The sequence below is a fragment of the Cyprinodon tularosa genome, unplaced genomic scaffold, assembly GCF_016077235.1.
Source record: "Cyprinodon tularosa strain WSP-4 unplaced genomic scaffold, ASM1607723v1 ctg113, whole genome shotgun sequence".
Classification (NCBI taxonomy): domain Eukaryota; kingdom Metazoa; phylum Chordata; class Actinopteri; order Cyprinodontiformes; family Cyprinodontidae; genus Cyprinodon; species Cyprinodon tularosa.
Window position 1 is genome coordinate 1,240,090 of NW_024037926.1, and position 13,984 is coordinate 1,254,073.

Here is a 13,984-nt window from a genome sequence, read left to right on the forward strand (position 1 = left end):
AATCCACCCCCACTTCCTATTCCTTGCAAAAATGCTGATATTGCTCTGGAAGATTTTTAAGCCTCCTAACAAAGACTCAGTGTCACAAATGCTCTGATACAGCCATATAAAGGCAGAGAAACGGACAGCAAACTGCCAAGAAGAGATGATGGAGTAAAGCTGCGAAACAATACAGAGGATCAGCTTGCATAATCTAAGGAATGGACAGATGGAAGGGTCTTTGGAATGCTTGGCAAGCTGGAGTTATTTTTGCATTGGCAATAACAAGGCCGTAAAGAAAAAGGGTAGCAAGCAGTCTGAAAAGTAGTTAAACTATCACACTCATTGAAACTTTTAAAACACATATGTAAGCATTCAAAATTTAGTCAGACAAGAAAATTAACAGAAAAGAGGTTTGCATTATTCAATGCTTATGCAATCCTTTTGTGACAACGGGACAGTGAGTTTAGGATTAATCACAGTACAGTTTTTACAGATGGCGACAGGAGGCGAGTTCAAGCCCAGGCAGGTCAGGCAGGACGTCTGTGCATTAGCCTAATTTCTTTGTTTGGTTCATAGAAGCTTGATGGCAGCTGACTGCAGCGATCTGCAGACTGAGTTTAATAACTATTTGCGATTTGCAATCAGGCTGACCACTCAAAGTGGAAACATTTCATATAATGATTTCCTTTTATTGCTGACAATAGCAAACAAGAACTGATAGTATTTTGTGATAAAAGCCTTTTTAACATGAACCATGATACATACAGCAAATTTCCTTCCATATTATAAATGGGTTTACATCAACTCAGCTAAACACATCTGGGTCTAGATGTATTATAAAAAAACAATGAAAATTTCATGATAATAGTATTTCCATTTTTGTTTTCGTTTTTTTCTAACAGTAAGCTGTGAAGCGTTAACTATACTTTTAATTGATTACTAAGATTTGTACAATTTTTCAGTGATGTTACATCCACCTGGCTTGTTAGGTGGGGTAACATTAATGGAGACCACACAAGGATTTTAGAGTTAATGTAAAAGGAAATTTATTAAATTATATTAAGTAAAACCTGAAAAAGGATTACCTGAAATAAGAAGCCAAAACAGATTAATACAAAAACCCATAACCAATTAGAAATAAACAAACGCAAAACAAACCTAACGAAACTCAATCATAAGGTCCAAACCAAACCAACTGGGTTCTGAAGAGGGAGAGGAGGAAAAAAGCCTGCTGACTGCTGCAGCATGACAGCTTTTAAAGCAGCAGAGCACCAATCAGGGGAAAAATCATAACACCTGCAGAAGGCCTGCCTCCAGGACCCTAAAAGAAAAAACAGAGACCCACTGCAGCCGTAACACCTCCCCCCTTAAAACAGAGGATCCCAACAGGGACCTCTGTAACCATCTCAGCTTTTTGGTCAAACCATAGTTTAATTTTTCTCTGAGCCTTTTGAAGATTCTCAGAGGCTAGTTTGCCAGCCAAGTTCAGAGCATAGGCTGCAGGATAACAAGTGCTTCTACACATAACTGTCAGCAAATACACAGATCCTGACTTTGAAGGAATCAGTGGGCCAACAATTTCCCTGTCACTATACGGCAACCATTTACGTACCAACAGATCTTTTTGTAGAAAATATCCACTTGACACTTTTGTGTCCTGTTCAGCTGCCTGGACTTGGTCAAACAGAGCAGCTAAGGTTGTGTCCTCCTGCTGGACTTTAATCAACTCACTGAGTGACAAAGGAACAGGAAGAGTTGGCAAACAGGCAGTCTTCTCAAGAATAGAACTAGGCTTACCAAACTCGACCTCCTTATCAGCCAAAGAACGAGTGATGGCACAAGTTACTGCACAAGCTGGAAAAGCCTCAGGAAAGTCTCGAGCACATACGTCTGACGAAGAAACGGATGGACAAGCTCGGACCACTGGAGGGGGTGCAACATCTCGCCACACACGTCCACCTGCCAGATTGTTTCCTAGAATGAGAGATACACCTTCCACAGGCAAAGAAGGATGAACAGCTATAGTTACCTCTCCTTGTACAAGTTCCGACTGCAAGTGGATCTTATGAAGAGGCACAGAGAAAGTTTCCAACCCAATACCTCTAATTAAGACACTACAACCAGTATCAGATAAAGGAGAAAATGGCAAAACAGATTCCAATATGAAAGATTCAGATGCTCCGGTGTCACGTAGAATCTTCACAGCCACTTTATTTGAACTGCCACTCAAAGAAACAAACCCATTTGTGATGAAAGGTGTATAGTCCTGTCCGACATCCTTCTCACAGATCTGGGGATCTGTAACAGTCAGTTCTGAAAAAAACTTATAGTCAACAGGTACAGCTAAAACAGTTGGTCCTACACTTTCAACTTTAGCTGGACGTGTAGACTCCACTGAATGCAACTGTAAAAACGCTGGCTAAAGCAACAGGTTTTTGATCATCTCGTTTACTCCTAGCTGATTTCCTTTCTGGCGACAATAGTTACAAATAGAGTCTGCTTTAGATTCCACCCAGTCTTACCAGAGAACCAATCATGATGAGTGTTTTTCCAGTGTCCTTTCTGGCGACAATAGTTACAAATAGAGTCTGCTTTAGCTTCCACTCCAGTCTTACCAGAGAACCAGTCATGATGAGATTCCTGAAAACTATAGCTGCCTTTCGAATTGTAATCCCTCACAGTTTTATGGGTCAGAACATACTCATCTGCCAAGACAGCAGCTTTAGCAGCAGTTTTTACCTTTTGCTCGTTAACATATGTGGCAACCCGATCTGGAATAATGGTCTTGAACTGTTCCAACACCATCAAATCACAAAGGGATTCAAAGTCCTTCACACCTTCAGCTGATAACCAACGATAAAACTGGGTGTTTAGTTGTCTGACTAGATCTGTATTTGTCTGTTTTTCAGCCTTCCTGCAGTTCCTAAATTGTTGCCTGTAATGTTCAGGAACCAGTTCACAAGCCTTCAAAACAGCTTCTTTAACAGATTTGTACCTTTCTTTCAGCTGATGTTAATGAAACATAAGCTTCTTGGGCCTTACCCACCAGCACACTTTGCAGCAGAATGGAACAATCACGATCACCCCACTCATTGTCCTCTGCCATGTCCTCAAACAAAGAAAAAAACACATCAGGATCTTGTTCATTAAACTTGGGTACCAGCTTCAACATGTTAACCAAGTTATGTCCAGAAAACCTATCACCACCTTGAGACAGATTGAAAGATCCACCACTTAACCTGCCCTCAGACATCAACTTCAAGCGCTCAGCTTCCAACGATAATTTCTTAACCTCCAACTCATGTTCATGCGCTAGCCTCTTTTCTTCGTGTTCATGCGCTAGCCTCTTTTCTTCTTGTTCATGCGCTAGCCTCTTTTCTTCTTGTTCATGCGCTAGCCTCTTTTCTTCGTGTTCATGCGCTAGCCTCTTTTCTTCGTGTTCATGCGCTAGCCTCTTTTCTTCGTGTTCATGCGCTAGCCTCTTTTCTTCTTGTTCATGCGCTAGCCTCTTTTCTTCTTGTTCATGCGCTAGCCTCTTTTCTTCGTGTTCATGCGCTAGCCTCTTTTCTTCGTGTTCATGCGCTAGCCTCTTTTCTTCTTGTTCATGCGCTAGCCTCTTTTCTTCGTGTTCATGCGCTAGCCTCTTTTCTTCGTGTTCATGCGCTAGCCTCTTTTCTTGTAAAGCTAGTTTTCTCTCCTCAAGCTCATGTGCTAGCCGCAATTTTTCCACCTCAAACCGCATTTCCATCTCAGTTCTCATAGACTGAAACTTTAATTGAAACTCTTGAGATACCGTTGGACCTGGCGAGTCATCATCCAACTTTGAAGCACCAGTTAAAGAATCTATGCCCCGGGAAGTTACATCTGACACATCAGCATCTGAAAAAGAAATAGCAAAGACATTTAGTTGTACAAGTTTGTCTTAAGAAACTCCTTAATTGAGGTTTTTTAAATCCTTTTGCAACTCCAAGGTCAATTTCAAAGTGTTCAGCTACTTGATGCATCTGCTCCTTAGTAAGCTTTTCCAACAGTTCTAAAGTTGGGGAAGCCAAAAAAGAACCCACAGTATCCATTTTCAAGAAAAAATAATCCAACAAACCAACCTAATCAGAAAACACCAATTTTTTTTTTTGTTTCTGTTTTTTTTTAAACCAACAATCAGGAAGTGTATAACTGGTACAAACAAATGGCAAAACTCCATTATCCTACCACTAACTAACCGATCAAAGCCCTGACTAATCTTAGCCTAGTCTTCAGGCTTTCCTCCAAGAGCCAAGGCACTTTAAGCACCAAGATACCGCTGGCAGCAAATCCCTCCAGGCCAAAACCTCTCAGGCAGCAAACCACGGCGGTGCCCTCAGCCCAGAATCCAGCCCAAAAATAACAAACTAAAATAATAAACAGGGTCGACTAAAATGGAGTTGCCAAAACAACAAACACCAGATAGCACTTACCTGACACAAAACAAAGAGACTTCTCTCTCCCCCCCTCTAACAAAAGAGCAAAAATCCTCATGGACCTCCAACAACAGACATATGGAACACCAAAAATGTCCAAAATCTAGTAAGGTTCCAAAGACCTTAAAGTAGCCCAAAAACCCACAAACATCCTGCAACGCAGGAAAACCAAAATCAGGGGCATGTAACTGCAACCTGAAGACAAACAATGAGGCCAATTAAACATAATTAGTCCACATGAATCGGACAAGCCCCCACAATGTTACGTCCACCTGGCTTGTTAGGTGGGGTAACATTAATGGAGACCACACAAGGATTTTAGAGTTAATGTAAAAGGAAATTTATTAAATTATATTAAGTAAAACCTGAAAAAGGATTACCTGAAATAAGAAGCCAAAACAGATTAATACAAAAACCCATAACCAATTAGAAATAAACAAACGCAAAACAAACCTAACAAAACTCAATCATAAGGTCCAAACCAAACCAACTGGGTTCTGAAGAGGGAGAGGAGGAAAAAAGCCTCCTGACTGCTGCAGCATGACAGCTTTTAAAGCAGCAGAGCACCAATCAGGGAAAAAACATAACACCTGCAGAAGGCCTGCCTCCAGGACCCTAAAAGAAAAAGCAGAGACCCACTGCAGCCGTAACAGTGATCATATTACAAGTCAGTCAGTTGGAGGAAGATAATCCTAAAATAAATAAATGGTGAAAATGAATGATTTAAGGGGAAAGCATTGAATATTTTTTTTTTGTTTATCTCAAAATACAATTAAAGATAATCCTGGCCTCTTGGTATCTCTTGAAGGTCTTTAGTTTAAAGATTCTGTGCTTTTTTCTTTAACTCTCATCTGTAAATACAAATATGATTTTACAAGACGTGATAACCTCTGTTTGAAAAAACTATTTCAGATTTTTGTTTGAAGGATATCCAGACACGAAAGAAGAACATTGCTTTGTTTCTCATTTATTGTCAGAACATAGTAGATCAGAAAAAACAAACAAACAATATCAGTAAGAAAACTGAAAAAAACTCCCTATAATCAAATTAATTTAATTCCAGGAGGTTACATATTCAGTTTGATCACTTGAAACATTAATATCTAAGGTTCTCAATGATGAACAGGACGGATCATAAAAGCAATATACTTCAGTGAGTAGTTATCGCCTTTAAATGTGGACCACTCCACTCCAACTCCGTGGAGTGTATCATCAAATCCCCAACGATACACCCCATTTGGGTTTGACTTATGACACTTTTTATACCACCAAGCCCCCAGGAATAATCTGGGACAGCTGACGTCATTACAGTCCTGGCGGTTGTCGAAGGTGGAGAATTTCTGTCCGCTGTTATAACTCAGGGAGTCTCCTGCAAAAAGATTTCAGAACAGAAACATAATGAATTAAATCACAGGGTAGAAATATCACCAGAATTAAAACTAAACTACAATTTTAAGTGCATTTTAAGTGCAGCTAAACTTCAGAGGTGATTTGTAAATAAGAATTAAATTTAGTCGGATAATTCTGTCCTTATTCTGTGTTAGCCTTGGTAACTCCCTTTCCTCCTCTGCTCCTCTCTCATGTGGGGCTCCCCAGGGCTCAGTCCTGGGTCCTATCTTGTTCTCTCTCCATTTGCTCCCACTCAGATCCATTCTTAAAAAGCATGGGATTTTTTACCATTACTATGCAGATGACTGTCAAATTTATGTCGCTCTTAAAAAGAAAGATGCCCACTCTACCACTGCCTTAATCAACTGTCTTGATGACATAAAGGCATGGATGTCTCTGAACTTTTGCTCTGGGCTCTTTGGCCAGGTGGTAAAAGTGGATGCAGATTTGTAGATGGACAGCCAGATCAGGGAAGATGTTAAATCAAGTTTTTATCATTTGAGACAGCTAGCCAAAATACCGGTAAGCAAATTCTTTCAAGGCAACAGTTTGAAATTGTAGTCAACACCTTTGTTACCACTCGGCTGGATTATTGCAATGCCCTCTATGTGGGGGTTAGTGCCTCCTCCATCTCCCATCTACAGATGGTTCAAAATGCTGCAGCCTGCCTTTTAACTGGTACATGCAAGTAGGAGCACATCTCCTCCATTTTACCCCATGCATTTTGGAATTCATTTTAAAAGTATTTCATTTGCTTTTAAATCCCTGAATGGGCATAACACACCGTGCTTCTCAGAGCTTCCACATCCTTATAGACCTACTTGCTCTCTCAAGGGGAAGCTCAGACTTTTTTGCTGTTGCAGCTTCAAAGCTCTGGAATGACCATCCTCAGCACATCGGACAGGCCTCTTCTCTGACTATTTTTAAATCTCTTGTCAAAACCCACCTTTTCTCATAGGCTTTAAACACCTCGCAAGACAGTGGGCTTTGTTTTATTTTATTTTTTGTTTTACTTTTTTATCATTTATTCCTTCTATCTTTTATCCAACTTTATTGATTTGATTGTGTGAATGTTATTTTTAGTATTAGCTGTTTTGTTTTCTATCTGTTCTGTTTCATGTTTCAATCATTTATTTATTTATTCTGCACAGCACTCTGGTCAGCTGGTGTTTTTTTAAGTGCTCTACAAATAAAATTGGATTGGATTATGCTGTCTCTTTCATAAACTTGTTGAAACTGAGCAACAGAGGAGCAGAGTTCAGTTTCAGAGCTTAGCATAGCGTCAGGCTTGTTAAGATTAATTTTAATGCTCTTATAAATAATTAGAATTATGTTACGGGTCTCAAGCACAACGACCACAGTAACAAAGAGAATCTGTAAAATTACTTTAAAGTATTTACATTACCTTGAGAAAGTCAGGGAAATGTATTTCTCTTTGTTTATCCTAAAGTTGCGTTGCTCCCCCTGGTACCCACCTGCTTCTCCATCAGAGAATCCAGACACATGCAGAGGGTAACCCAAAGACTCTGGACCAACACTGAACAAGCAGTAACGAGCATAAGCTTGATGTCCTTCAAAATCCTCCATGACTACCACCAGCTCAAACTTCCTTCTGTGACATAAGTTGAAAAGGTTCTCCAGACCTAGAATCAGAAAAAGATAAAGCAATGTCTCAGAGGCTCAATTTCTAGCTCTTTGTAATCTGTCTGAGAGTTGATTTTAGCTTCATATCTCACCCAGCCAGTACTCTCCAGCCGCGTACCCAAAACCCGACTTGTAATACATCCAGGGCCTGTAGAAGTTCACTGAGCCATCCATCCTTCTTTGGAACACCTGGGTGAATAAAGCAGGAATCAGATGTTTAAAAGAGAATGATTGTTGGTAGCACAGTCATTCTCTGATAGCAGAGCAGTCAGTCTAAACTCCAAGTGATAGGTTCGGACACTCACTGTCCATCCTCCTCCAAAAGATTTCATGTCACAGTAGACCTGCAGAGACACAAGCAACAGGTCAGACATCAGTGGCGGCTGGTGAAAAATATTTTTGGTGGGGCTGATATAGCCTAGTGTATGTCTCCAACTAATCCGGAATAAGAATTCAAATAAACAATTGGACAATACATACAATTTAACAGTAATGATTTAATTTACTATATAATAACAGTAACAGTGATGATTTGGGTCACTGTGACGGGGTTCTTTGGCCTCCAAGAATCCAGTCTCAGTCGGATTACCGGTGTTGGTGATTTATTGAGCTCAAAAACTCAAAACAGGGTGCAAAAGAAACTAAACATGTACAAGATACTCTGGGCCTCAGCCTCCCTCCAGTTACCAGCAATGTAACAAAGAAACAGAAAACAAAAATTGCCGCTTTTCTTCCCACAGCCCTCAATAAATAGTTTAAGCCCCTCACATCAGGCTCTCTTATTTCTGATTTCTTCTCATTAATCAGTTTTGTCCATATATTACCTCCACAAACAATTGATGTACAAAAACAAATCATTTTTACAACTTAATTCTTTTACACAGATTCATTGACTTATTCAATTACACCAAAGTGGGTTTGAACCCAGCAAAGACGCAGCCAGACTGAAGATGACAAGTCCCCGTAGCATAAACACGTACACCCCCCCCCCCCCCCCCCCCCCCCCCCACACACACACACGGCTAACCCCACTGAAATATTAAGTGTGCACCCTCAATATGCCAGCAGGTAACCAGGAACAGCTTGTGTGTTTTAAGTTCATGGAGCTACTGGTCTCAGCGCGAGTGTATTGGTCCTCACAAACACAGTATAACAGGAACGTGTGTGTGGCGCGCAAAGTTAGAGAGGTTGTTTTAAGCGACGAGGTGGATTCGTCACAGTCACAATAACCATGACATGAAATGTTCATATCCTACAACAGGGATGTTCTTCTGGCAAACGGGTAGATAAATAAGGATCTCACCGAATTTGGTGGAAGCTGCATCTCGTTCGCTACATTCGCCATCTTCCCTCTAACTGTCTGCACCTGCGCTTGGGTTCAGAAGCCTGTTAAAGCGCAGTATTTTCAGCGCCCCAATACCATAAAGTTCCGAGACGCTGATTGGCCATTAAATTCACCTAGCAATAGTACATGATTGACAGATTCTCTGCAAATGTGGGTCAGTCTGATCAGCGCCCCCAGAACAGAGACGGTAGGAGTCTGTCTGTGGAAATCCACAAATTAATGACAGTAGATAGGGAAATGTAGTTTATATAATTTGTTTTGCTTATAGGTACACAGTCTAGAGAGTAAAACTGACATTTATGAGTTAATTTCTAAAAATATATTTTACGTTTCTCTCTTCTTATCAGGGAGGGCGGTGCCCCAGCGCCCCCTATGGGCCGGCCGCCACTGTCAGACATGCTGCTCTGATGACCCTCCTGTTTGCTGCAGACAAACTGATGCTGTTTGCTCTCTGCTGACCTCCATCAGATGGAAGACTTTACTTTCGACCCGTTTCAAACCACCTGCTTATGTGTGGTTCACCTCAACACCAGATATTTTATCAATGTCTATTAAATATAACCAAACATATAGAGTTGTTTATCCTGTCTTTGTTCATTGTGCCTTAAGCTGACAATTACAATTTAATATAATATATTGAAAATTTGGTTGAATCTTTTGTTTCTTATGTCTTCGGCATCATCATCATTAATAAGCTGTACAGATTTTACTCTAAGAATTTTTCCATAATTAAATAATAACCCTGAGATTATAGTCCCTAAAACTACAAGGTTAAGATGCAAAATCTATTCATAACAGGCTTGTTTACTCCCCAAGGTTTTCTGGTTTTATATAAAAACCCAAGCAAAGCTAAAAAAACGTCCTCTTTTTCACATGAGGAGAAGATGTCTGTGTTGCTAAAATAAATCAAATAAAAGCTTAATTATATTTTAGGGAACTGTGATTGCCCTTTCTTAGAATACCTGGACACAAGACGTGGGTCCACAGGGACAGATGAAGTAAACTCCACTGGATAGCTCACGGTTCTGTTTAAAGATATCACTGCAGTCCATAGGAAAGAGATAAGCTGTGCAGCTGTTCAGCTGAGGGACCAGGAGGAGAAGAGCGGACAACAACTGCAGCAGAGGAAGAGATTACATCTTAGTTTCACAGTTTTTACTCAAGATTTCTTTCTGAAAACCAGAGAAGGAACCTAAAAGAGTTACATTTCAGAAAGGATGCCCCATGTATCTGTAGAATGCTTAAGATAAGCTTACTGAAACTCTTAGGATCAAAACTGCTGAAGATTCAGACTTTACAATCCTGTCCTTACCTTCATGATGAAAGTTGTGCTGCAGGGATGCAATCTGTGATGTCTGTCAGCTGGAGGTCTTAAGAGATCTTCTGTTGGGATCTGATCACAGTTTCATGCTTTTATACCCCAACACCCTGAGAGGCTGCAGCTTCACCTCGATAACACTTTTGACTGAATAAGTAAAAAAAAAAAAAAAAAAGTCTGCCGTTGAGAAAATCAAACTGATTGTAATTGCAGTCCAACCGCATGCACACAGACAGTTTGTACTTAAGGGCCTTTGTGGTGAATGAGAAATGCTCACCGAAATGTTATCTTATCAAAGAAAAATGCAAGCTGAGAGCAAGAAGATTAAAGCTGTGCATCAGTAAAATATAAGTCGACTGTCTACTGCTGAACAATCAAATGCTCTGCAATTGGTTAGCAAACAGGTGAGCGGAAAAAAAAAATGTCTCCCCGGCAGATATTAACAGCGACTGTTTTTTAAAGCAAAAAAGCTGGTGTTTCTGTAACCATCAAATAGGGATTATTCATAACATAGGTTTAAATAGTTAATTTACTGAAAGATCAACAGCAATATATGCATATCCTTAAAGAGAACATCTACACCAATGGTAAATGGTGAAACCGTTAACCAATTATTTATCATTTAAATATCTACAATTACATGGTTCACTGAATAATTATTATAAAGAGGGAATATTTTAGATATAAAAAATAAATAGGAGGAATTACTTGATAGTTATTTTAGACTGTACAGCTATAACAGTTATACTGTTATATATTTGTGAACTAAATATTATGGATTTTAGTTCTGATATATATTTGTTTTATTATACTATATGTTTTACTACATTACTATAGTCATTATTGCTTATATTTTAATTATTATCTTTATTATATGTTGTTCATTTCCATTTCCAAGTTGCGCAAGCTATCCGTTCACTGGAAAAACGATCAAGAATTAAGTAAACATTTTCTTAAATTAAGTGTAATTCCCCTTAATTTGACCAGGTAAATGAGATAGTTTGTCAATGGAATGAGTATTTTTACTCTCAAACTAATATAATTAGATTATATGCACTTGAAATAAGACAATGCAATTGTGTTTTCTTATTTTAAGTGTAAATTGTCTTGTTCCATTGGCAAAATTTCTCTTTTACCTCCCCAATCCAAGAACAAATACACTTATTTAAAAAAAAAAATGACTTATCTAGATTTAGATTTTTTCCATTGTTATGATCACATTAATTTGGACTGAACACCAAATGTTTCTCCGCTGCTTTAAACTAATAAAACTAAGGGTGTTATAAGGACAAAATGAACTACTCCTGTCTTTTCCCTTTCTCACACCCCAGCTGTCGTTTGTTGAAGAATATAAGCATTGCTGATAAAGCTGCAGCCAATTTTTCTCAAAAATGTGGGAATTTAGTTCTTTAAGTGTTTCTAAAATCAGCTTAACATTTGAGCTGTGAAAACCAGAGGCAGTTTCTAAATGCAGTGCTTAGTAATCAGATTATTATCATTAGCACAGAAACTAAGTAGCAGTGGGTATTGTGAAATCAACCACCTATTGACTGTAATCTTTAGCACACATTCTGTAGAGTGGCAACTTCTCATTTTAGACCAGGGCTGATGAGAAACCTCCTATATTTCAAGTTGGGCTTTAAGTAAAGTTTAGGATAGTTTGTTTTTTAACTTGGAAGTTCCAAGCATAGAAGGAAAGCAACATTACTCACATATATTTAAAATTAATGTAAATACACTGATAGTCATATGTTTCTTATGCTATAACAATTAAAGAAAAAAAATTAAACAGTCAAACAGGGACAAAGTGAGAGTAATCAAGCCTTTGATACGATAGGCTAGAGATGGTAGAAAAAGAAAAGAGGTACACACTGTAAAAAGAAGGTGTATGTGAAAAACCTAAATTGTTTTACATGCATTAGTGGAACGGTATCCTCTTTGAGTTTGAGAAATTCGTCAGAATATTTAGAGGTTCACTTTCTGATGTATAACATTAATCCATTCTTTCAACATAAACTGGCTTCTTTTAATTCATGAGACCAGATAATGTGATTATTTCAAACTCTACTTTGTGTTCTAAAAACATTCATCTTGAATAATACATTAAGCCAGAGACATCTCAGCTGTACTGCTAGTGTCATTTTAAGGCTCTTATATGAAGACAAGATGCTATTAGTATTAAATAGATGGGCTATGTTGTATCCATACATATTATAGTTAAAAGAAATCTTGGGCGGTTGTAGACAGGGGCCAAGAAGGTCCAGGGCCCCTGGAGAACTGGTCCCCTGTACTGAAAACATACATTTCAAAGCAGGCTTGGAATGGGAACGATTTTCGGCCCTGGCATTTTTCTAACTACACCGGCCCACTTATGGAAACGTGTGCGTCTCAAATGTGAAACACAATACAAATACACATTGTGGTTTAACCCATCTATCTTCAAGCATCACATGCCAACCATCACCAAGACTTCTATAGTGCGGTTTTACAGTGTATGCTGCTGCGTAACGTCCACACTTGCATCCTAAACTGCCAGTTTGGGAAACATCCCAACCTGGCAACAATGCATGTAAGACGGGAAACGTTAGCCTTTAGATGCAAAACCCCATCATGCACCGCAACATATTTTTGCAAAATATTCAAACATAAATTTGCTAAATATAAGAGGAACATCATAGTTTTGTTTAAAGAAAGCATTTTAGCTTTATCATAATTTAGTTTGTTGCAAGGATTTTACAGTTTGAAGAAATAGAAAATGACACCATATGCCAACCGTTACAAGGATGCATGACAAGTAAGGGCTATATATACTGCATGCATCATGTAGGTAGTTAACATTGTATTACTTCTTAACCTCTTTGAGTTATTTACTGTCACAGGTAGGAGCTTCAGCTTCAGAGTAAGTGTTGGGGCCTCCAGCCCTCGCACACCCCACAGGCAAATGCCTGGTACCACAGAGTACCAGTCCGAGCCTGCTACAAAGTGTAAAAAATAATTAAGTACACTTTTCTTGACATGACTATATTTCCCTTGATTTGCAGGTACGTTTGGGATCACAGTTGTTATCTATTAGATCAGGACTCTGCAACCTTGGCTTTTTGGCACACATAGAGGAGGATTTTTGCGAAGTTTTAAAAAGACTTGTCCTCTCCACTTTAAAAAAAATAAATGACACGGGCACATGCACAACCCTGTACCCGCTGCCAAGAGGGAACGCCTATTAAATGTGTGCGAGAGCATGCACGAGCACATTTCTCCTCGTGCACGCTCTGTTTAGAAGTTGCTGTTTGCATCGCTCATACAAGCTTACTTTCCAAAAGAAGATTTGCAATTTTCCATTTTGTCAGACTCACCACCAGTAAGTGGAAATTGGGTTGAGCACGTAGGACAGCCTTAACATATAGCTAGAATGATTGACAATTAGGAGGACCACTTATTTCGATGACCCACCCAGAAAAAGAACATTATTGATATAATGATGTGCTCTAGCCATGTTTTTCTATTCTCTCTGTCTATCTATCTATCTATCTATCTATCTATCTATCTATCTATCTATCTATCTATCTATCTATCTATCTATCTATCTATCTATCTATCTATCTATCATCATCATCATCATCATCATCATCATCATCATCATCATCATCATCATCATTTTTTTTACGATTTAATACAAATATACCAGTTGTTCTGCCATGCATTTTCTTAAGGAAATTGTACAAATAAAAACAAATCTGAGTTATTAGTTTTGTTGTTTTTGATAAAATGCATCCAACATTATTATTATAATAAATAAATGTAAATTTGAAAAAGTAAAGGTTTTTTTTTTTCGTTTTTTAGACAGCAGCT

At 38.8% G+C, this 13,984-nt stretch overlaps 1 protein-coding gene across 1 annotated transcript; it reads right to left on the bottom strand.

Annotated features, from left to right (window-relative positions):
- Positions 1 to 5,400: 5,400 nt before the first annotated feature.
- LOC119794759 (microfibril-associated glycoprotein 4-like) lies at positions 5,401 to 10,278 on the bottom strand. The gene is made up of 6 exons (XM_038302467.1): positions 10,130 to 10,278; positions 9,780 to 9,932; positions 7,778 to 7,816; positions 7,565 to 7,661; positions 7,304 to 7,471; positions 5,401 to 5,808 (listed from the first exon to the last, which is right to left on the bottom strand). Exons 1-6 carry the CDS (start codon positions 10,133 to 10,135, stop codon positions 5,552 to 5,554), a joined length of 720 nt encoding a protein of 239 aa, XP_038158395.1. The 5' UTR covers positions 10,136 to 10,278; the 3' UTR covers positions 5,401 to 5,551.
- Between the last annotated feature and the right edge of the window lie 3,706 nt (positions 10,279 to 13,984).